Here is a 26,019-nt window from a genome sequence, read left to right on the forward strand (position 1 = left end):
GTAAGATTAGTGTTGATCCCTTTTCTGGTAGTTGAAGAGCATTTTTAAGTATACTTAGCAGTTCTGAAAATGGGAAAGAAGCTTCACATAAATTCTGTGTCCCTTAGCAGCTAAACAGAGAGAAGAGCAGCTAATATAGTGATTAAATGTGCAGCTCCAGCTATTCTGGTTTTGTCCAGAGTTCAAAAACCTTGCTCGTGTTTTTCTTCAGGCTGGGGAAAGAGTAACTATCACTGGCTGGTTTTCCTGGCATCTTTCTCAGTACCGGGACTGTGCATGGTCCTGTAGCTTCTGTTTTCAGAAGCATCACAGTTGTTGGGACCATTCCTCAGAATGCATAAAATAGTACTTACAGTGTCGTGGAGTGAGAAGTATTTGAACCCTTCCATTTTTAATTATTTCCTTTCTTACTGTTTCCTCAGTATGACACAGTGTGGTGGAATGTGTGGTGGAATGGTCTGGGATGACAGACATAAAAAGAGGAGGAGATGGTCTAAAAAGTTTGAGAGCGGATAATTATTATATATATACACCTACAATATTTAAATCCTGCAGTATGTATTGTATTCTCAGCCTCAAAGGAGGCTGAGAAATCATTGTGAACAAATGCTCTCTTGTGGTAAAATAATCACAAGTCATCTAAGCCATTCTCTCTATTAGCTAAAATTAGAAATCACTTTGTGCTCTGTTTAGTTATTGTACGTCTGTATTTACAGTTGCAAAGATGTGTAATTAATGCATTAAGTCTTTGCTCAGAGTTCAGTGAAATTGGAGTCAATATGGTTTATTGTCAGACCTAAGAGAAATCTGTTTAAATTACCTGAATTTGTTAGTAGACTTGACATTAGTAGTACTTGTGGTTGGTTGTGTTTCCAGAAGTCATGTGTTAACCATGTTACAAGTAATGGAGGTCTGGAAAAATCTTAAGAGTTTTTGACCCTTGAATACCTAATGCTAGAGAAGGGATGAGTGTTATAAATTATTTCTGATCCAGATCTTGGCACAGCTCTTGTGTAACTTGCCTTACAGGTAACATGCCTTACAGGTTTAATTGAATAGATGTAGAATTAATTTTATAATGTGCTGTTGGTTGTTAGAGGCTCTTTATTTTTTCCTTTTTTACATCTAGATGTCATACTTCTATTATCTTCTTTAAAAATGTCCATTTTACACCGGTAGAATTTTCCAGATGAAAATGTGAAAGATTTTGATTTACAGTTTGAATTAAGTTTTCAATTGCTTGCTCTGTCTTGCTTTCCAAACAAAGCTGAGTCAAATTTCTGTATCTCCAAGGGAAATCAAAAGCACTCCAATTGTTTTTATATTCCCTCCTTATTCTTTAAAAAAAAGAAACACAAAACGTCCTTGTTTCATTGTGTTGTAGACTTAAGACAAACACGCATAGTTTTTGTAATGTCATTCTTTTTAGACTAGGCTATATTGTACTCTTCAGTAAATGGCATTGTTGACAAAAGCTGCACATCATTTTAAATTGCAGCTTTCAGTTTGATTTTAAACCTAATGTGGAATTCTCTCTAAAGCATGTATAAATCACAATGCAATTCTGTGAGGCGTGTTGAATTTTCCTAGAGAAACCCATACCCTAATTTGCAACAAAAATTGAGTGTGCGTTTAGCCTTCCTATTTGAGCATCTTATTTAGAAACTTTACATAACTTTTCAATTAGTCTCAGTAGTAGAGATGGGGAAGCTGAAGCACAAGATTATATTGTCTAAATTCAAATAGTAGTTTTGGAGCAGAGCCGAGAACACAGCTTAGAAAACTTATTTGAATTTTCCTTTTTCTGCAGAATGGGATGCTTTCCTATATTGCATTGCATGGTCTCTGAGGCATCAATCCTACAGAATTTAAAACACACATAATTAGTAGATCTAGTTGCAGAACAAACTTTCTAAATGTAGACTGAAAAGAATGAAGTGTGAATTGGAAAAGCACTGCACATTTCTTTATGCTTTTTCCAATTTCTTTGGGTTTCTCAAGTACAAGAAGAACGAAATCTAAAACGGTTTATATTCCCTGCTTCTCTTAATCATCTGTGATTGTTGCTTAGCTGTAAGGATGTAAAAGATATAAGCGACAGCAGAAGTAAATGCTGGAGTTTAAGGACTAAAGACTCAAAGTAGACCTTAGTGCAAGTAGGTAAAATATTGAATATTCAAACTAGCCAAGGGATTTATAGAGTGGAGGTTCTTGAGGGGGAAGAAAGAATTTTAGAAAATTACCCTGTATGTTAGGAAAGTGGAAGACTCATCAAGAAGCCTGTGAATTATATCTTGTTGAAATCCGAGCATGTTTTCATTCATTAGGCCTATGTTTAAAGCAGGAAAGAGTAGAATTTTCATACTTGTGATGTAATTTTTCATAATTAACAACAGTTCTGTTGAATGGAACTAGACCTACAGCTTGGAAGATTTTCTACCTGACTGATAAGAAGGTCAGATATGTATTTGTTTTTATCATTTTAAAAAAAAAAATAAAATCTTTAGGTATCTGTCTTGGGATTTGTCTCTAAATTTTTTGCAAAGGAATAAGGAAGAAATGCTGAAGCCAGTATAACTATCATGTTTCTTCACCTAAAAAGGAATACAGTTTGCATTCTGTAATCCCTCTGAGGGACATGTATAAGAAAAAGATCTCAAAGAAAATTCATTATGATCTTTTCACAGATATTGATATCACATTTTCTTTAACCTTTTAATTTTAATTCAGACATCACGATCTTCAAAGAAGGTTCATAATTTTGGAAAGAGATCAAACTCAATAAAGAGGAACCCTAATGCACCAGTTGTCAGACGTGGCTGGCTCTACAAGCAGGTACACTTTCCCCTTTAATCCTGGGTTGCTTTTTTGTGGTTGTTGGCTTTTTTGGTTGTTTGGTGTTGGTTTCTTTTTGGTAAGGTATATAATGTACAGAAGATGATCATTTGAAGAAAATATAATGGTGGCTATGCCAGAGTGAAAGTATAAAGTGGGAGAAACTGACGTAATATTTTAATTAAGTATCTACCTATTAGGCAACATTGTGATATAAATGAGAAATATGCATTTTTTTCCAAGCCCTTATGGGCTTGAAAAGTCTAGGCAGATGCTGGTGGTAAATAGACAAATGAATTTGAGGCATGCTTACATAACGGGACAAGGACATATGATCCAGTATATTGTTTTTGAAATTCTGAAATTTCTTCTGTTAGGCTGTATCTGTATCTGTTAACATATTTTTTTTAAGTAAGTAAATATTTTCAATGCAAACTGTCAGTCAAGCAAATTTCTCACATATGAAAAGATGGGGGGAATGACAATATACATGATGGTTTTCTTAAATCAAATATGATCATCTTAAAACATAGAGGGCAGTTTAGTTTTCGTATTGAACGTAAACTAATCTGAAGCATTTGATCTTTATCCTTTAGTGACAGTATACCTGTAGATTTGTTAGTCTGCAATACCAGACTACTTCTTACTCTGCAAGAAACAGCAAAACTGATTGTCATATTAGGAGTATGTCTTCTTAAGTCCAACAAGAACCCTCTAAGAACTTGTCATTTAAATTCTATCGAGCTGTGAATGCCTGTATATAATTTTGAATATACATTGTCATTTATTCTCCCTACTCTGATACTCTGACCAGCTTTCTGGATGCTGTTGAGTCAGTTTTGAAAATCTACTACTAAGCAGATTTTTTAGCAGATTTTTTCAGTAGTAAGTATCTGTTTAGTAGTAGATTTTTCCATGTTTAGATACTCTTGTGGCCTCTGTTCTCATTTAGTGTTGAGAGAGAAAATTCACAAGGATGACAGTTGGTTTTTTTTTTTTTTTCCTTTATGGGGCTATTTATGTTACACTTCTTGGCATAGAAAAAGCACCTTTATTCCTGAGATGATCAAATAACTCAACTGAAATACAAAGTCTAAATTACAGCACAGGTATTTGTGCGGATGAGTATCAGTGTTACACAATCTATGTTTCTGGTATACATGCAAGTATAAAAATCTCCCCCTGCAGTAGAAACAGAAGTTTGCTGATACTTTGCTTCATACTTCTGAAGAAGTTAGAGCTCTTTGAATTCCTCATTTTGATGGTTTGGCTTTTCATTTTGAGGTCCTTTGTGTTGAGTTTTACATGTATGGAAAGTGAAGTTAAGCACCTAAATCAACTTAGTGGTACCTAAATCAACTTAGTGGAATGCTGTAAAGGTTCTTGCTGTTTTATGTGTGTTTTGTTTGTTTCAATCCAATAGTGAAATCTTCAGAATGGATATTCAGCATACAAAGTAGTGTAAAGATGTTGCTTTCCCAAAACTTTGCTTAATGTTCTAAGTCCATTATAGTGTACAGTTCTTTAACTCATGAAGAAACAGTAACTGTATTTTAAGATTGCAAATTTGTTAAGGTTGGAAGGGAACTCTTGATCATCTAGTGTAACCTCCCCTGCTTAACCAGGGTCAGTTAGAGCCAGTTGCCCCGAGCTGTGTCCAGTCTGGTTTTGAATATTCCCACAGATGGAAGCTAACCACAACCTTTGTGCCACTGATCACCACCATCTGGGCCTTGCATTTCAGCCAGTTTTCAGTCCATCTCATTGTCCAAATGAGGTGGACTGTCCATTGGAAGGGTTTTGTGTGTAAAATGATTTAAATGCTTTGATGTTTGATTGTGTTGTGTAAGGAATGATTGCTGTATGTTTTCATGTTGTAGTAGTAAATGAAAGTTAATTTACTCATGAATTTCACTAATAGATATTATCTCAGGAACCTACAGTCCCTCAGGAACTTACAGTAAAAGTATGTGCAGGTTTCTTTTTGATAATAAAATGACTTTCTTAACATAATCATATAATGACAGAGTACAGTAAGTTTTGTTTGACCCAGGGTATGGTATCTCATTTCATGTAATGCCAATTTTCTGTAATTTGTCTAATTATTATAATCAGAATCAGGAGGAAAAAATAATTCGTAAATTACTGATACAGAAAGGTTTTACTTTGAAGTAAGAAAAAAATAAAATATGAGAACCCCATAGTCATTTTGTGTGCCTTCCTGCTATGTCTAAGGAAGGCAGAAATATCATTCCTGGAGTGTTTCATTTTTGGCAGAATTCTGCACATGACCATGTAGAAACCTGTTGATGTTTTCGAGTGATGGGAGAAGTGTGCTGTTGCATAACAGCTTCTTTAGCAAGCCTGTCAAGGTTTGAGTTAATCCTTTATACTGAACAAGTTTAGGAATTTTCAAATCATAAGGTTGATTTTTATGGGCAGTGTCCTTTGGGCCACGGGTCCTGCGTTCTAATCCACTACCGAGTTAGTGACCTTGTCAGTAAGGGGAGGAAGCCAGTCTGCCCCCTTTGTGTCTGCTTTACCAGCTGTGAAATAGGAGCTGACTGCTGTGGACAGTGCTTCTATACTTCATTAGTATTTGTTAAATCACTTTGAAGTCCTTAGAAGAAAGGGGCTGTAAAATGTTTAGTTATTCTATTTATCAAAACTTGTGTAGCAAAAGATTATTTTAACTTTTTCTGAATAATATTTCATAGCTAATTCTTGGCTTATTCCTTTTCCATCCTTCAGATCTTGCCCCCACCCCAAAAAGAGCAGAGGCTAAAAATGATGCAAATATTTCCTTAAAAACAACAGTTTTTCTTGAGTATAGCTTAAGATTTCGGATTTAATTATAGAATCCTTCTTGGTTGTCAGAAAACCTATTCACAAAAAGAATATTGGTAATTCACTCGTACCTTTCTTCTTGGAGCAGATTATCATATTTACGAAATCTAATCCTGCTAGGATCTGCATGCTGCAATGCTTCAGCTTATTTAACCTGCAGTGTAGTGGCAGTCCTTCATTCTGAGTTGTGCAATGTAAATTGATTATAAACATAAAAGAAAACAAAATAGCTTTAGGAATAAACTTTGTGGGAAAGAATTTGCTCTAGATACTTGAGCAGTAGTAGAAGATTAGAATTTTAGTAGACAGTTTCTTCATAAAGCAAAGGATGGCTTTTTAAGTGCTACCTTGCTCATTTAACAAAAAAAGTTTAGATCTTTTCTGTTTAGTGTAGATTGTAGTCTCTGGCATGTTGAAATAATGGGCTCCCACTGCATCTCTTCTTGAACCATGTTAATGTTAGGCTTCCTGGGTTTGCAGCATCAGGTCTGTAATGAGAAGTCAAAGGTACTTAAAATAAGTACTTAGCTAGGAAAACTAGCATACCACCACAGTTTCATAGTACTCGGTTTAATTTGTGAACAGTTTATTGTTTAGAGATGTGAAAGTACTTATGTGATTGCTTTTATTAATACAGGACAGTACTGGAATGAAGTTGTGGAAGAAGCGGTGGTTTGTGCTCTCCGATCTGTGCCTCTTCTATTACAGAGGTAAGTTCCATTCAGGAAAGGTTTGTTTGCTAGTTTCACTGCAAGCAGATAAATTTTGGCTCACTACTCAATGTAAGAAAAAAGAAGATGCTACTTAACTTAATGGAAGAAATAGTTGTATAGCTGCCAATATCCCGGCCCACTACTTTTTTCTTTTTCTTTTCCTTTCTTAATTAGCAATTTCATATAATTACTTCCTCCCTGTCAAGTATGCTCAAAGGGCAAATCCATTCACAACCACCTCTTTAATACATTCACATTCTAGATTGTACTTTTCTCACTACTTCTGTTGCTAGAAAGTAAATATGCCAAGTTAAATCTGATTTCTCATGCAAATGAAGTAACTGAAATGGGGATATGAAAGGTATAGTGAAGGGGGGCTGAAACTCTGCCTTTAGAAAGAAAAAGTTTATGTATGCCTTTTGGGAATCTAATCAGTGTTCATGAATACTTGTAATGTAAATGTTGTCCAGTTTAATATGAGTAGAAGTCTCTGCTGCATTTGAAACACAGAAAAAATCTGTTAGTACCTTTATGTAGCTATGTCACATGTATTTTACAGGGGAAAAACAAGCTGCTTGCAATTCTAGTCTGGAGATACATATGTTAGAAAACTGATTTCTTCACCATTACAGATTATTGACTGTAGTGCTCCTGAGACGATAAACCAACAGGACTTGTGCCTGTGGAAACATATTCAGTCCTGAAATAAGGTGTACAATAATAATGTTTTAAAGGAGGCTAAGATCAAAGAAGAGTGTAAAGCATGGCAAAATAGAGGAAAATGAACGGAACTCCGCAGCCTTGTGAAGAGTAAGAGAGGGTTTCAGCTTACGAGAGACGCTTGGAATTGGCAGAAGTGTTGGTGCTGGTGACATTGAAAGCAGTGACTGATTAAATTAAAATGCTTTTCTGTTTAAGTACAGCATATTTCTGTGCTGATCAAGACAAATCAGGTTATAAAACACAAAAGCTCTGTCTTTGTAACTATTTTAGTTAACAAATTCTGAATTATTGAAATATAATCTAGCTATGTCTCTTTACCCAGAAAAATATATATTGGTGGATAAACAGCTGTGGAGTCAAAATTGATCTGTCATTTCAGTCATGCAGGCATCGATTGTTCTACAATTACACTGCAGTTAGTTAAGTGGTCATTACATACTCTGCTTTCTTATGGGGCTTTCTTATTTTAAACAAGTCTTCAGGCTTTCTCTTTCAAAGGTTGTAAAGAAATTGCTGCTTTGTCATTTCATTAAGAACAGATTAAATTGACGTAAAGCACTGCAAATGGATTGAAAAAAAATAAAATAAATCCAGGCAGCTTTATAATCTTTCTTTTTCTACATCCTAGTGTACCTAATAAGCTGAAATACAAGCAGAGTAGTCTAAATTGTTTACATGATAAACTTCACTTTTAGCTGTCATTGTCTTACGAGAAAGCAATTAAAGCTTATAAACTTTAAATAAACTGATGTATAGTGAATCTTAAAAGTATTAGAAGTGGCCACTAATATTAGAAGAAAAGATGCACACTCTAAACCCTGTGCTTTTAAATTTTTGTATTACGTTTCAGATACTGGAAAAAAATGGAAAAGGGGAGCAGTGCACTTAATGCTAGACCACAAACAGTGCTTCTAGCTGTCTGTTTGTCTGTTTATGATTACTGGTTTGTTGGTGGTTTGTTGCGGTTTGTTTTTGGTGTGTTTTTTTTTTTTCATTTTGTTACTAAATCTTACTGAAGTTTTATGATATTGTTACGATGTTAGCAGCTAATACTTAAATCTAATTTACAGATGAAAAATGATTTCACTGTACTTTTTCAGAGCTTAGAGAATGTTTTTCACTGGAGGATAAAAGACTGCCTGCTTTCATATCAAAAGGTTATTGTTGGAACAAATAAAAGATCTTTGAGCTGTACAGAAGATCTGCTATTTTTCCCTTGTATTATTCATATAGAGCATACAAGTAAAGATGGGTATGGGGCAGTGTAATGTGTAGATAAAAGCTACTCTGATGGGAAACAGATTTCAAAAATCAGGAAATGGAATGTAGCAGTATGTCTTTAACAAAGACCAAAGACCTCCAGACACACAGCTGTTTAGTGGAACAAAAATGCTTAATGCTTTTATATAGCACTACTGAATGCAATAAACAAGTTGAAGTGTAATCTAGCAGCAGAAAAAATGTTTCCCCCAAAACCAGTCCAAATAAAGTAGAAAACCCCAGCTTTGCCATTCATTCTGGGACACAGAAAAAAACAGCAATATTCCATTGTGTGTGTGTCTAGTAAGGAGTAAATATTTGGGGATAAGGGAAGGGTGGGGGAGAATTGTTTCAGGCATGCTTCTGAGTAGACCTGAAAGTCCTCCCTTCATGCCTTTATCTTATACAAAATATTTTTATACTAAGTTCAATTAAATAGCTATCCAAGACAGCTTAATTTTTGCATCTAACATCTTTTGTAATGCTAGTATAGCTGAGCAGAGCTTTACACTTATGGATAACTTAAAAGAAAGATGTGGTTTTTCAGAATTTAGTATGTAGATCAGATCAGAACAAGAAAAAGATTTGTAAATCCACATATAAGGTAGTCCTTTTGTTCTGTTTATATGTATTTTACTATAATTCTTTTAATTGTAGCAGTATTAATTTTCTGTGCTTGAAACTTTAGAATATCTATTTTGCATCTTCGTTTCATGGATACATAGTCATTTATTGTGGGCAGTGTCTTCAACTAAGACAAGCATTATATGGCCATATCTTAAGATTCTGGTTGTGAATAGAAGTTCTGTGTCTGAAACAAAATTAAGATTGACTTTGAGAATTGTATCCAATTAATCTTCTATTAAAGCATAATTGGATTTGACAGCTGGTTGTGGCTTCCAGTTAAAATGTCAAGTTATTATTTATAAGTTTTTTTAGTTGTATGTAAAATAGGGTTCAGTGAAAAGGGTGGGGTTTTTGCTTGTTTTTTTTTAAGTGGTCTGACACATCTATTCTGACAAATCAAATGTAATTGAGTGTAAACTGTTCCTGAGAATTATAACAATCTCCTGTCTTCATATGCCTGATATAAGTCAACAGTTAGAAGGATGTGCAAATTTTTTACTAAGCAAACAATAGATTGTAGGTATTGTCACTGAATTAGTCTTAACTTCCTTCTGCTTTTCAGTTTTGAAGTCTTCTCTAGGTAAGCACCGATTCGCAGAAAAACTCTAGCTAATGCTACTGATGTTGCTTGCTATAAGGTAGCTGAGATATTTTAACTTTTACAGAACTGGCAATTTCAGGAGGTGTTTTTTTGACTTTTTCCTCCAAGATGGAAGGGCATAAAGGTGGCCATATTCTGATGGCATAGATTTTGTGGTGCTGAGCAGGTTTTGGGGAGTGTGATATGTATTGTGTAGCACGAGTTGGCAGAGAGAGACTGCACAATTACTATTGTGGGCTACACACTTATGAGATTATACAGATACCTACGTAACAAATGGATCTGGCTTTGTGATTCCTTAGTGCATTTTTTTCCAAGGTAAAATCTTGTTACTGATCATGTACTGTTAAATACAGAGTTTCAGCTAAGTGCTTGAATATGAGTATTATGTATCAAAATACTTTGTTTCTCTAATTAAAGAATATATATATATTCACAGATGAGAAAGAAGAAGGAATACTAGGTAGCATACTTCTACCTAGTTTTCAGATATCTGTGCTTTCTCCTGAGGACCATATTAACCGCAAATACGCCTTTAAGGTAAGGGAATGATTTTTTTGGGTGTTTAATTTTGTCTGATAACACAATAATCTAGTGATGAGAGCTTGTTTTACTGAGTTATGATGCAAAATAGGATTGACAAACAGCTTCTGAGATTAACTTTTGCATAATACAGTAGCAGAGTATTCAAGTATTTAGTCTGATGTAAATACAGACAGTATTACTAGAATAAGAATGGATAAGTGTTGCATACAGCTAGTCCTTCATTTTTAGTTCATTGCTCTTAAATTCTGTGTGGTGTTTTAGAATTGTAAACTACAACCATCTCTAGACTTAGCCACTAATGAAAGTTCTGTAGTTATTTAGGTACAAGGTAACTTTACATAAAAATAAGGTTTTATTATCACTTAGACTTTTTATCACTAATGTTTCATAGTTAATCTTTATAATCATGATATAACTCACTCCACTGAATGTTCTTTCTTTACTTTTTTGTGTTTTATGAGCTCCTTTTGGTTCTTCATTTGGCCTGCTGAACAGCACATGATTTACTGTGGTAAGTCCAAATTAAAACATACTGTATCATTAGGATGGCAAAAATCTATGCCAGTCTTATTCATGTTAATTAACTGTATTAACTTACATTAATGATTAATTGAGGCTGTTTTTAATAGAATGAAAAAATTTAGGATCTTTTATCAGGTATGTTAATATAGAGGCGGCTGTGACTGAAAATTGTATGATTCTGTTTTGAAGATATGAATGGAGTGAAAAATAAATATAACTGAAATATTTCTTCTGGTATTTTTTCTGATATTATTTTCAGAAATTTTATTACAGAATAAATTACAGAAAATATAAAATAACATTATTTGCCTCTTTTCTTTTACAGAAACTTATATTTTAATTGCAATGACCATGTCATTTCCAATCAGGCAGCTCATCCAAACATGAGGACATATTATTTCTGCACAGATACAGGAAAGGAAATGGAGTTGTGGATGAAAGCCATGACGGATGCAGCACTTGTGCAGACAGAGCCTGTGAAAAGGTAGTGTGGACTGATAAAACAGTGGAACAGTGTACTTCTTTCACATGTTTACTTTGACTTATTTAAATGAAAGGATGTACCTTTCATTTAAATTGTCTGAGATAGAACATCAATTGTCTGAGATAATTCCTCCTTGTATTGAAGACTCCCTGCTAATTTAACAATATTGGATACAGTTTTGGAATTATGTTCTGAATACGGATGCTTTGAGTGCAAGGGGAGAGGGGGGGAAAAAAATGACTAGTTCCTTTAGCCAGGTGCATCAGGAGTGCAATGGCAAGTACTATGCACAGGCGTATTTGATGTCCTCTGCCCTCCTGACTGAAGAGCAACGGTAGCTCAAATGGTGCTAGTCTTTGACTAAAACTTGTCTTAAGTGTCAAATTCACAGTTCTGGGTTCTGGCCAAATTAAACAGTTGCATCTGTAAGTCTTCACATTCTTTTATATCATTAAGTGATCATTAAAATTATACTTACCTGATCTGGAGCCTTATCTTTTATGTACCCATATGTTGACAACAAAAGGTGAGTCATCACTGAAAGCCATGTGTTCTCAGAAACGGAATATTACCTGCTGCTGTCTATCCAGTAAAAATCATTTTCTCCCTGATTGTGGTCCCTTGGGTCAGCTCCATGGCATCTATAATGGAAACCTCATCAATACAACATGTAAAAGCTCCTCATTATTTATGGCACAGAAATTGTTGCTGATGGCTGCTGTCAGTTGATCTACTTCTGTGGTCTGCTGGTTCCTGCCATGTTGGAGCTAAATGAGTGGTGGCAATACTAAGAAATCTTAAGTTAAAAAATAAAATAAAATTCCATAGACATGGATACTAAAGACAGAAAAGGTACCTTTTTTTGTTTGTTTGTTTGAGTGAGCACATTAAACTTGTCAAAGTACAAGGAATTTTTCTCAATTTTGCATCACTTGTCTAAGTCATTGCTGTTAACTCATTTGCGTCATTTCTGCATCCTGTGTTCTGGTATGGTGCTGACAGAAGTATTAAATGGGACGCAGAATGATTAGATACTTTTAATCTTAGATGTTTTAATGTTTTGAGAGATTCTCAGTCAAATATAATGAAACTTTTCTTTACATCAATTTGTGGGACTTTCAGACAGATAAAAGTAAACAAGGAACAGTTCCAAATTGGTACCTGTGCAGTCTTTTAGTAACAAATCTTAAACAAAAGGTTGAAATCTTATCTGTCTACTGTAATATTCTTTGAATAGGTAGAGAGCAGATGAAGTATTTTGTTCTTAACATTGGATAGCATAGTGAAATAGATTAATAGGAATCACATTGTTCTCTATAGTTCAGAAAAAAATAACACATGCTTCAGTCTGTCAGTTATCATGTTTATTGTCCCCAGATTGCTGAAAATAAAAGATTTCAGCTTGTAGAAATGAGGAGTGGTAGGTCTGATTACTGTTATAAAATTGATGTAAGATTTCGTACTGTATATAAACATGTTTTATTCTTAGTCTCCTGTAACCCCCCTCTTATTTGGGAACAATAGATGATGTGGGGAAGGCATGAGCAGAGTGAGATAAGAGCACAAACGTTAATACTTTTTTGATAATAGCATTTTCACCTTTTAACTTTTCAATTTAGAGCTTTTAAAAGAGATTGCACTTAAAGCAATGAGATTACCTTGACAAAATATCTCATTTCACTTAGTGAGTAATATATTTAATTTAAAACTCTGGGTTGGCTTTCATTGCAAATGTTTTGCAGATAGCTGTGGTAGCTTATGGACAGAGAAATGATTAACCCAAATCAGACCCACTTAACTTTAAACAAAAATAATGTCTTGATTATATAAACACTCTGTAGGGGTAGTAATACTGAAGTGGGTCATTCTGAATCTTTCTGAACCTGTGAAAGGGCCTTCATTTGGGGTATGCAGTAATGTAAGATTGAAAATGTGAAAGCACATCTCTATAGTAGAAAAAATAATTGGAAAAAGGTACATCTCTGATAGAACCTCTTTAATAAGTGTCTTCGTAGTCTTATGTAATAGTTGCATATGTTGTGTAGAACATAGTGAATTCAAATATATAGACAAATGCTACAGTATTACTTGTGATATTTGTTTGAACATAAGCAATCAAAAGTTTCGTTGATGTAAACATTCACTTCTTTATTGGTTTGTAATATATCTGTCCAGTCTTGTTTCCTGCCTTAGAGCCTATCGAGATGCATAGTAATCTTATGCTGGTGTTTGGTCCAGCTTTGTGTGATTGTCATTCTTCCTAGGCTGCGGTTCCATGATTGCTTTATCATGACTGATGTGCAGTCCATTGCAGTTAAGGGTATTCCAGCCTCCCCAAACGTTTGGTCACGCACCTATCTCCTTCTTTCGGCTGCAGTGCCTATTCCAGCACTGATGTCTGCCTGTTTGATAGCGTATAGGCAAATGGAGGGGGGATTCCCAGTGTAGCTGAACTTATCTAGTGGTTTTCATCCAGCTTCATGCTCCTGCTATCTGACTTGCATTGCTTCAGCTGCTTATCTTAGTCCTTGGTGAATCAGCGTAGTACACTGAACTAGCAGAAAAGCACTCAGCAGCAAAATCTGTAGTTTCCTGCCTGGTTATCAAGATGAATGGGCTTACTGACAGACAAAACAAGTGACAGAAACACAAAAAGCATCTCTGTAACACTATCCTGTTGTTTTAATTCAGGAAGGAAAAAAAATGAACAGAAGAAATTTGACCTATTTGAAAAATTTGCTAGTAGTCTTGAAATAATTACTTGAGAGAGAACACATTTCAAAACCATTGAAGTCTCTAAAAACTTTCATGTCTGTTAGCTATAGTAAGGAAAAAATCCCTCAGACATCTGTTTCTAAAGAACCCATCTTTTGGCTATCAATCCAATTCTTAAAATGAACCATATAGCAGGATATGATCTTATCCAGAAGAAATACTATTTCATCCCTGTACATTTCTGTTAAGTATTAAGTATCATATTACCTCATCTTTAAGTAACCTAAAGTTTGGCATGCAAGTAGCTTTAAGAATAAATGATTGGGGTTGAAGAAAAATTCAGCTAGTGCCTTTGTTTCTCAATTCTATCATTCATAGAGGTTCTGTCATTACACTGACTATAGTTTTCTAACAGACCAAGTTACTTATGGTACAATTGTTGGAGTTATTAGGAACTTACTTTCTTAAATATTTATGCAAGTTGACATCGAGGAACTCTTCTGTGCTTGTTAATATAAATTGCCCAGTAATAAATCAGAGTTGTTACAGGTATGGCTCTTTTAATCTAGAAGTTAAGGGACTTCCATTATGGTACTCTGAAAATTTAAACACAAGAGTTTGTCAAATGGCATGTTTCAGGTTGAAATAACTTCAGAGCTAGAATCTGTCTTGATTTTTTTCTGAGCCTGTGATTTCCTTAGAGGGAAAAAAAGATAAATATTTTAAATAAGTTGTGGGTTTCTTTTGCATGGTTTGCCATAAAAAATTCTTTCTTTCCACGTATAATGAGCAACATAATATAGAAATGAGGTGAGAAAAATACAATCATTTCTTATAGAATTGATCTGAAACTGAAACTTGCAGTAGAAAAACTCCCTTATGACATATAACTGTGGGAAAGGACAATTACAAATTGGTCCTATTGACTTAACTGTAATTCTTCCTTACTATGCTTTTTTTTTTTTTTTACTTAGGCAGTAAATTCAATTTTAATAATGTACTGAGGAACTTATCAAAATCATTAGCAACAAATACTGTAATTAGTGAGGAACTACTTAAGCTTATCACTCAAAATACAGCCTCAAATAACCTCTCTGGATTAGCAGAACATTTTATTCATTCAGTGTTGTAACACTGCAGACCCCAGTCAAGTTTGTCTGATTACTGATTGCTTGCTTGTGCTTGTGGATGCTGATGTCCATCAACCACCATTTTACCCTAAATGCTGATTTCTTTACACTCTTAGGTTTGAGCATGATTTTCCTGTACTCTCACTGTCAGCTGTGTGTGCTAGAGCCCTTGTTCATTCTTCTGAGTGATGCAGCATGTACTAGGAACTGTTTTTTTCTCCTAATAGTTATTGTCCGTGAACAGCATAAGCTAAGCTGCCAAAAAAGCACTTATTAGCATAGCAGCATCCACAGTGGGGGTTCACTGACAGTGCTGCGTTTGAAAAACATGGCTTTTTCTTTTTAAGTGCCTCTAGCTGGCTTTGTTACATTTGCAGTCCTCATGTCCATCTGATAATTGATTACATAGCCCTCCCATCCATTTTATTATTTTACATCTGTTTGTAAGAGCTGAAATTAGTACTTTTCATGTATTACTGTTCCATACATATTTTCTAGTAGATATCTATACTAAATGCAATTTATAAGCCGAAACACATGTATTTGATGCTCATTTTCCTCTCTTATCCTTCTGAATACCCCATGAGTCTTGTTAAATGTCTTTTGAGAGCTGGATACTAAAATGGAGACAAATAAATATGGATTTATATTTCTTAGATTTACATGCTAGTTTCTGATAATTCTTTCCCTCTTGGAAAATTTGCTATTGAAAGAGATCTCTTGCTCACACTTATTTGACTGATCCGATGAACAAAGTTGAAGGTGAGCCCAAAAGTCTATTTTTATCGATTTGAACGTCAGTCGTTTAGCCACTGCACCATCAGAAAGGATGTCAAATAGAAATGCTTGGCTCTGCTGCATATAACGATAGTAACAAGTGATAAAGCACATAGATAGCATGGAAAAAAAATTGTGGTTTTCTTTTTCATTGCTTTTTAAATTAAGATCTCCAGTGAGAAGTATGATAACATGGATAGAACACTATGCTAAGCCTTGACTTTGCCACCTATCCGATGAATGTCCTTAGGGATGCCACACTCTGTCTGCACCACAGTTTTTCCATCCATAAAATGTCAACTACTTCTCTACAGTAAAATACCCTGAGGCAGATTGATATAAAGTGTTATATAAGGGGGTAGATGATAGTATTAACAGATTCACAGATTCACAGAATCATCTAGGTTGGAAGAGACCTCCAAGATCACCAAGTCCAACCTCTGCACAGGGCTTTGCTCTGATTGCTCTTCTCCGTTGGTTCAGTTTTTTCTTTTCCCCTCTAATTTCCAGGCTAACCGGACTCATACGAGTTTATACCTGAGCTTGTACAGAACATTTTCTCCCGCTTCAGTAGTTCCCAGTTTTCCCACTTTCAGGAGTTTTCCTTTTGAGCTTTGTTTCGGTGGGAGAAACAAGCTGGCACAGCAGGTCCTCTGCTCTCCGGGCCAATTAAGGCATGCTACATATAATATTGCCTGTGTTTAGGATTATTTCCAAAGTAGTACTTAGAATTTATTTGCAAACTATTGAGTGCTGGCTAAAAGATTAAATTTTATTACCCCTTTTGGCTTGATAATTGCAGGAAATAGCATTTTAAATTCACTTTTTTCTTGGGAAATTCCTTTATCTTATGTTAAATCACTAGGTAGTGCAGTTTTGAGGTGGAGTGAGGAGGTGATCCTGTTCTTCATATATCCTTAAGGAGGAACCTCGTCAGAAATGTTTGGGTCTTGGCAATACTCTAAAGTTTATTGGAAAAAAAAAAATAAAGAACTAAACACTTTTAAAGCACAGCAGGAGATTAGCTTAGTATTTCTTTGCTGATACTTAGAAACTATAGAAAATACGGTTTGGGTATACATCTTCGTAAGGGTTTTTTTCCTCTAAAAGCTATTGTTGGCTGAAATTTTAGCCTCCCCTTTCTGCTATGAAAAAGCATCAGATGTGTCTAGCCTTTTCATTTAATAATGTTATTCAAGAAAAAAATGGTGTTTAAAAATAATGCTGATACAAGTAGCCAGAGATATATGTTTTAGATCATTGATGTGAATATTTTTATTTGCAATACACTTGGTGTGTACACACTTTTGTGTCAGCAGCTCAGGAATAATCATTGGAAGAAAATAAAGGAAAAAGACTGTTTTGAGCTGCTCACATTAATAGAACTAATTTCATAGGACTTTCATACTGTAGTGAAGTATCCAGGAGACATTGGGATCATCACAGCTGTGTCAGAAATGCACAAAAAATCACATCTCATATGCACATATGAAGTATCACAGTATGAAATGCACACAAAGTACATGTGCATTTCATAGTAACTCATGTACCATATGCAGCAGACATTGGTGTCTTGCTGTTTCTTTGAAATGGTGTAGTTATCAAGATGAGTTCTTGATTCCCTTCATATCACCAAGAATTCATAGCAAGAGTACGCTGATAATGGGAGATGCACCTAAAGTTAAGCATCCAACTTCGTTAACAGCGGATAACATAAGGACCTTACAGTCTTAAGTCCTTTATACATTTACTAGGGTTCTGTCTCAAGTAGTTGGCTTGTTGGCAGTTCACTTCCCCAACACATTTTTTAAGCCACATAGACTTGTTATACGTTTTGGCCTTATGTTCAAGACTGCGTAAGCAAAAATGCTTACTGTTACGATTGTACTTAACTGGAACTAGAGCACTTTTCAGTGGAGTGGTCATTCATTTGCTATTGGTCAATTAAATATATGTGTTGGCCTCTCTGCAAATGGATTAGGCACTTGAACTGGACAAAACTGTGAAGATGAATAATGTTGCCAAAACATGCAGTCTGAAAGATTAGTTTGACATCATCTTAAAACAGCTTTGTTCTTAGTTTCATTTTATAAAGAGATATACGTTTAAAACGTTTTTTTCTTCGTCCTTCATCCCATACCCAAAAATGTTGATCGATATGTTTCAGCTTTTTTGTTTTTTTTCTGGTAAGTTGAAATAAAAAAATGTCACTATCAGAGCTGGATGTTAAGATCATGTCCTTGTGCTGAAAAAGGTGCAGTTTCTCGACATTTTCAAACTTTCAGACAGTTAATAGAATTATATGCATTGGCTACTTGTGTAAGTACTGTAAAGCAGTAGCTGTTTAAAAATACCGTTGTTTTTGTGGTGCAGTTCCCTTAGTCAGCAGCTGTCTTCTCCCCTAAAATTAGGGAAGCCACAGTTATTTTCCTTAAAATGTATGACAGCCGAAGTGATAGCATACCAGAGAAACCTAATTGATGTGAGTGACCATGAAAAGTTGCTTGTTTTCTTTAAAGGATCTCATTATATGTTAAATTCAGTGGTATTGTGAATCACAAGCTAGTCAACGGCGTGATCTGCTACCATTTTTAAAGATAGACTTAAAAATAGTCTGAATTTAAGGCTGTTGATGTCTGGAAGCTTTGGCTCTGGAATAACTACTGAGTATTTTTACTGTTTAAATGTCTAGCCCTCTGGGAATTTAACATCTACTTTTCAGACTCTTCCTTTATTTCCTCTTGTTTAGTGCACGTTTTGTGAAGGGGCATTAATATAAAGCTGGCTTTAGAAAGCCTATGTTACAAATGTTTTTAAAACAGCAAAGACAGAGAAGCTGGGAGTTGGGGGGAAGGACGTTACTGTTGATGATTGGGAAAATATGTCCTGGATTTTTCTCTCAAAGACAAGATACTAGTTTAAAATATCTGGATAGTGACAACCAGAAAAACCCTGGTATACAGGAAAGGGATTCACTTATTAATATTATTTTTTTTTAATGAATGTTTTGTTGATATTATAGCATGTCATATATTCTCCTTTGTAGAGTTGAGAAGTTAACCACTGAAAATACACCACCTCGAGAGGGCAATAATGTTTCAAACCATCGGGTGCTAATTAAGCCAGAGGCACAGAATAACCAGAAAAACAAAGAAGCAAACAAAAATGAAGAGAAGAAAGCTTTGGAGGCTGAAAAATACGGATTTCAGAAAGTTGGGCAAGATAAACCATTGACAAAAATTAACAGTGTAAAGCTAAATCCTTTGGGATCAGAATACAGGACTCTACCCATAAGCACAGTTCAGGCTGGACACTTTAGACCAGTTCATTTAAATGGGTCTGAGAATAAAGCCATTGGTGTTGTCCTGGCAGATGCTGGAGATGGAGGTCAGCACAATGCAATTCAGTCACATATGGAGTCTGAACGAGTTATACAGAGAACTAATTCAATGCTGCAGTTGGAACAGTGGATTAAAATACAAAGAGGAAAAGGGCAAGAGGAAGAAGCAAGAGGGTAAGTGCTATGTGTTTGGTTTTTTTTTAAACTAGACTTCCTACCAAATAATATTTAAACTGGCTAGTTATGTTATGTTTCAGTCCCTATTATGTAAATAAATAAATTGTTGTTCTCTCTAAGAAGGACCTGGGTGCCTACTCAGAACAGATTTCTTGTTTGTCTTTTATTAACATTGAAATATTATTAAGTTAAACTATTAATAATAAGCTATTAAACTATTAATAAAAAATACAAATGGCCAGATAACCCTTTGGGGTGTTAGAAATATCTCTGTCCTACCAAAGAGAAATTGTAAAAAAAAAAATATTTTTCCTTCTTAAAGTCTGTTCTTGAAAGTGGCCTGTCTACAGTGTTTTTATTTACAAATTCTTGTACTAATATTTATCTGAAAATCTTAAAAAATATATTCCATGCATTTTTTAAACTTTAAACAAGTTTTAATCAGAGAGGGTCAGAAGCTTTATGTAGGAGTAAGTCATAGAAGTCTAACTTGATGCCTAGCAATTTGTTTCTTGTGAAATTAAATATCTTCCAGTTTTAATATTGAGCTCCAATGCTTATTCTTGAACATTTAAAATTACGTGTGAGTGACTGACAATATTGAATTTTGTGCTGATAGCAATTTCTCTCTGACAGAAGTACAGGGACGCTGCTTTGTGGCTGGCTTACAAGCAAGCAGCTCTAGACATAAAGTATAAAAAAAACATAATGCTACATTAGATTAGAAATAATGGGGATGGTATCACAGCAGATATTTCGAAGAGCTGGAAACTACAGCTTAAAATGGAACCAAGTTCAGAAAATCTGTTTTCCTCAAACGTCAAAATATGGGGGCTGTTTTTTTTCCAGTTTTTGCAAAACGGCAAAAATGTTACATTAGTTTGACCTACACTTGCCAAAATTGGTTCAAACTTTCCCCATTGCATTTACTCTGTCATTAAATAAAATTAGGAATTGTTAATGTGTTGTTTCATGAAGTACTCAACATAAGTAGTTTGATCAGGTTTGAAATTTGCACTACAGAGAGTGACTTGCACAACCTGGCATTTATTTCTTATGCATGTTTGTATAATTAGAACTGAGAAAGTTCTATGATGCAATTAGATTTTTTTAAATTGGACTTTAAAACTTGCATCTGAACTGTAGAGATTTGAGTATCTGTGCCATTTTTCCGTTGTGAGCAACCATAAAACCCTAAAAGTGATTTCATTGTACTGGGAAGTACTGTTAACAATATGCTACTAATTAGCAATATTTTAGTCTTGATTATAGAGAAAGAATTGACCTTGTGCTGTCTTTTTTACTTTTGTGTGGAATTGGCCTTGAATAATTACCGGGATGCTTAGTGGTGTGTTCAAAACGTGCGGCTTTTTTTGGTTTTGTTTTTGTCAGATTCTGTCTGGAGGCAGAAATTTAAGTACAACTGAGGTTGGTGATTGAGGGTAGAAAGAAGCTCCAGTTTATATTAAAGTTTGGGGTGGGGGAATAGTTAGGCTGTGGTAAGACCTGTTAAACTCATTACTTTGTTTTTTGAGAAAAGTAGTCGTCACTTTATGGGGTGAAGTTGCTGACTTGCAACAAAAATGCTTTCTACCTTTCTACTGCATCTCTACATTCAGAGAAATCATGAAGGACCAAGCTGAATCTGTGTGGAACAATAAAAATTAGGACTTTAAGAGTACTAAAGTGTTAGCAAAAAGAGGTTCAATTAAATAATTATGTATGAAATAAGAGCTGATAGCTATCCTCAGTTTGGAATGAAGAGGGTTCACTGTAAAACTACTAATTTTTCAGAAGAATAAGCTGTCTACTTCGTAGTTTGATTGCCTCAGAAATTAATGGGATTGATGGTAACATGTTTTAATTCTTGAAGTTATCTGCCACTTCCATGGATCTAGACATAGTTTTGAAAGAGAACCGATACTTTAAGGAGGACAAACCCTGTATGTTTTATTAAAGACAAAATCATTCTACTTAGTATCATTTTATTGAATGAATTTTGCACAAGCCTGTCATGAGTAAATATCCTGGTTTCAGCTAGGATAGAGTTAATTTTCCTCCACCGAAAAAAAAACACCTTTGGTGAAAAGTGAGTGGTCTTTCTGAAAAGTGAAAAATACAGGGGAGGGGTTGCATGGTATCATGTGTGTTGTTTTGTTGTTGCTAATCCAGGGTGTAACCTCCATCTCCTCACCTTGCCCATGTAAGCCTCATCCTAAGTAGTAAATGCCTGCTGTACAGCACCATATTTTCGTCTTCGCTTGGTCACCCTTTTCGTGATTTACACGTGGAGGTTGAGTACTCTGTGGCAGTTGGTATTTACATTTTTTAGGATGAAGGAATATTTTGAGGCTTTGATCTGAAGGTATTCATAACCTTGAATACTAAGCCCCCAGGGCCATAGCAGCAGTCCCTTTCCCAAATTGTCCAGCTTGCGCTTCTGAAAGAGTTTTTAAAGAGTCTGTGCACTCATGTGGAAGCCCTTTTTTTTATGTATGGGAACACATATAGTGAGCTATTTATGATGGTGTTTGCAGAAATATTTTGCAACCTCATGGTCTGCATGACTGCCTGATTGACTCTGGTAGTCATTTTGCATGCCAGGCAGTTGCAAGCTGTAATACTCTCCGGTTTTGGATTTGACTGGAAGGATGTTTCTGCAAGTATCTAGAGGACATTGGTGAATCAATTGGTTTTGTTTGTTTGTTTGTTTTTTGTATCAAACAACGTAAACCAAGGTTAATATTGAGGTGGTTGGACTTCTTACAGTTTTTTTTGTTTGCCAATAAATGATTGATATGTCACCTTCCTAAATGTTCGAGAATACACATAATTAATTGCATGCAGACTTTAAATTGCAGTCTTTGTGTATTAAGAACTTTGGGCAGGTTTTCTTCAAGCTGTCTGGGATATTTAAAGAATCCAGCAGGATTACAGTGCCCTTAATAAAATAGAAGAGGAGCTTCACTGACTGAAGCATATTTAGCTTACTGGCCATCTGCATGAAAATATCGGACTTGGCCACACCCGTTTGTGAACAGCTAAAATTGTATTTTGAAAGTTTGAAATTGAACTTAGAAGTATCTTGGTTGCTTTTTTCTAGTACGGAGATGGAGAAAAGCCCTTATCATTAATAATACATTGCATGAAGAAATTTAGAGGCATTTAGGTAGGTTTTGCAACAAAAGAGAAGGATTGAGAATCCATTTTTCCTTTTATGTAAATTTTCTGTGGTAATAGAAAGCTGTCCAACCTACAGAATGGAGATAATACTTCAGTAGTTCTTGGAAAGCTTCAGAAACTGTAGCAGACTTTGTATGTAAAGCTTTTTGTATCAGTTTTCATCAACAAAATGATACAGATGATTATAAATATTCAATTTAGTTATTTTCAATGAAAAGTGTTTTTTTTACCATCATCAATTTCCTTAAGTTATTTCATAAGTACCTAACATACATAATGCTGTTTTATCTTGCCTTTTGCCCTACATCATTTCTTTAATGTGTTTGTGGCACAGAAGTCACGCAGAACTGACTTCAGATCCTGTTGCCTTGTGGTACCAGGGTTTCAGTTTGAAGTAGGCTTGCCAGGGTATAGCTGGAAGCTGCTGCCCTCTGATGGCTGCATCATGTCCAATCTGAGATCATTTCATTGTCTTTGGGCAAGTATCTGTCATAGATGCAATCAGCAGAAAATGGCTTTAAGTTGGACTTATCAGAATTTTAGATAAGGATTGAGTTAATCCTTATTTGTGTTTATGACCTCAGTTCTGTCCTCTGACAATTACTGCTATTTTCTCTTACTGTGCTGTTAAAAATGCATATTTAACTTTCTTAGATAAGAAACAGGAAACTTTCTCACTTTTGAAGAAGTGAACATTTAAGAGGGGCTTATATTTGGAACAGTACAGAAATAAGCATAAAAAATATTGGACCTGTCTAGCATATAGAACAGATTTGATCTATAATTGTCATCACTAGACTATTAAACTGGTAAAAAGATGAAATTTGAATTAAGTAGTTAAGTGTTTCATCAGAGATAGGATCCAGTTTCAGCTGCTACAGTGCATTCAATCAAGATAGGTGATTCTTTAATCATCTTGATTTTGTGCATGTTTTTAAAATGACACTTGCAGTACTCAAAAAAGGTAATAGCTAGATAAACCTAATCTATATTGAATAAATTGATATTGCCATAATATTAATGCTGTCCACTAATAAAAAGAAAATTTGTGTTTCAGCATAATCTCCTATCAGACGTTACCAAGGAATATGCCAAGCCATCGACCTCAAGTTTTACCCCGGTACCCAGAAGGCTACAGAACACTGCCACGAAACAGCAAAGCAAGGCCAGAAAGCATCTGTAGTGTAACACCTTCAACTTACGACAGAACCATGGGAGCAGTAACAGCCGAGGAAAAACGAAGGTCGATGCGTGACGACACGATGTGGCAGCTCTATGAGTGGCAGCAACGCCAGTTTTACAATAAGCAAACAACTCTTACTAGACACAGTACTTTAAGTAGCCCAAAAACTATGATTAATATTTCTGATCAGACAATGCATTCAATTCCCACCTCACCTTCTCATGGTTCAATAGCTGGTTTCCAAGGATATTCCCCACAGCGCACCTACAGGTCAGAAGTGTCTTCACCGGTGCAAAGAGGAGATGTCACTATTGATCGAAGACATAGGGTGCATCATACTAAGGTAAAATACTTATTTTAATAGTCAAACATCTTTACAAGGATTTCTATTAGAAAGTGTACAGTTACTCTAGAGCTCATGTTGAACTGTCATATTTGATTGCAATGAAGATTAAATTGCATTGCTGTTTTCATGGAGAAAGGTTTGATTTAAAAAAGCACTTAAAAATCTAATGGTTATAAAAAAAAAATAATAATTTTTCAAAATGCTGGGCAAAGCATGTCCTAATATTACTGTCTGTGATATTATACTTCTCTAAAAGGAAGAAAAGAAGACAGTAGGTGAATTATTCAGAGTAGTTTGTTCTGAATATAATACATTTTTTGTATGTACAGACATCTTTCTTCCTTCTAGCTTCTCTAATTGGAACTCCAAGAGGACTGAAAGTCCCATATTTCTTTCCGTATATTACTAGTCTATTCTTCAGCCACAACTTTGGCTGCCTTGGGTTCCAATGGAAAACTGAGTGTAAGAGTTTCTTTTGATGCCTTGGAGTTCTTAGGGAAATCACTAACGAGGATGAGACCATTTGCATAAAACCTTAGCCCCTGACTAGCATAACTTGGCTAGTCTTCATCAGTGGAAGAGAGACTAAAAATTGTAAACCTGAGTGCTGATGTCTGTGGCTCTGCCCTATCTGTCATGCTTGTGTTATGCATGTTTTTAAAGAGACTGGAGTTCATTACAAAAGAATTGTTCTTTAAGTTGAATATAAAATTAGAATTTGGTTTCCTAGAGTTGCCTGTGTAAAATGCTCCTGAAACTTTTTCCTAAATCTTTAGCTCAGGTGTCCTTATAGTTTGGAGTGTCTCCTGATGCAGGCAAAATATCTTTAACTTCATTTTAAAGCAGTTTAAACATCTTACAGTTATTTATTAAGTCTTCTTTTTGAAAAATTTTTAGTTCCGTATAAACAGAGAAGTCTTTTTGTTTTGGCATCCTTTAAGTCTCAACTGCACTGGAAATTTAGCAATCAATTCTTCTCGCAAATCCGAGAAATATCACTATGATCAGTGATGCAGAGTATGTGCTTATTTGTCATTTCAGCCATGTCTTGCTTTCTGATATTTTTTACCATCTGTAATGCTTCCTATTAGTATTTCATTTCATACTTAGCATCTTTTACGCGAGACTCCTGTTTTCCTTCATTTTTTCATGCCCTTCAGTTGTTTGTATTTTTTTAGTTACATAACTAACCTTTCCCATTAACTTAAAAACACTAACTTGTTTTTTAAGAGGTAGGTGATTAGGAGACTGTTTAAAATCAGTAGAATAAACTTAATATTTAAACCACCTCACCTATGTAAAGATCTTAGGTTTTTAAGCAGCTTTCAATGATAAGTGAAAAACTAAAATTGCTGTTGTTTATGTGGGCTACAACTATGAGATAGCTGTTAACAATATATGAACAATGAAATCAGGTATTTCTAAAATGTAGAGGTAGCCTACTGAAGTGTCGTAGATGGTAGGTCAGGAGAGAGCATGAAGTCATGAGCGTGAAGTTGGCTTAATTTTTTTTCGCATTGAATAGTTGCTCAGTCTCTAGATAACTATGGATCATACTGTGCAATTTTGTTTTTGTACAGCATGTCTTTGTGCCTGACAGAAGGTCAATGCCAGCAGGTCTGAGCTTACAGCCTGTTACTCCTCAGAGCCTCCAAGGCAAAACAGTGAGTTGTATTTTTATTTGGTACATCATTTTTATCTTCTTTCTTTAGTTAAAGAATAATTCTTTAAGTATAAAGAGGCAACACTGAAATCTTAGTCTATTCAGAGTTTACATTAAATGAAACCTTTATTTTAATTGGTGAGAATTTTTTTTAAAGCAAGTAAAGAAGTTCTTTGTGTTTAAGTTGAATTCTGAGAATATTCTGTAGTCACTAAGTCCAGATTTTCTTTCAGAAATAAGGATTTCTTTAATCATCTTTGATCTATTCCACCCTCTCCCAGGAATTTCAGGGATGTATCACAGAATACTTACTTCTCCAATACTTACTAAGAAAATTCTAGAAACAA

The 26,019-nt window shown here is 35.0% G+C and overlaps 1 protein-coding gene across 16 annotated transcripts in view; it reads left to right on the plus strand.

Annotated features, from left to right (window-relative positions):
* Positions 1-26,019, plus strand: part of PLEKHA5 (pleckstrin homology domain containing A5) — a 169,774-nt gene that overhangs the window by 103,403 nt on the left and 40,352 nt on the right. For 14 of the 16 annotated variants that reach the window (XM_083820768.1, XM_083820764.1, XM_083820773.1 and 11 more), the window contains 7 exons: positions 2,731-2,835; positions 6,320-6,392; positions 10,046-10,146; positions 11,043-11,158; positions 18,827-19,294; positions 23,538-24,006; positions 25,590-25,673. In XM_083820768.1, the coding sequence (XP_083676894.1) occupies positions 2,731-2,835; positions 6,320-6,392; positions 10,046-10,146; positions 11,043-11,158; positions 18,827-19,294; positions 23,538-24,006; positions 25,590-25,673 (1,416 nt within the window). The other 2 variants (XM_083820767.1, XM_083820766.1) reach the window with 2 other exon arrangements.

This window comes from Anser anser (genome assembly GCF_964211835.1).
Source record: "Anser anser genome assembly, chromosome: 1".
In the NCBI taxonomy this organism is placed as follows: domain Eukaryota; kingdom Metazoa; phylum Chordata; class Aves; order Anseriformes; family Anatidae; genus Anser; species Anser anser.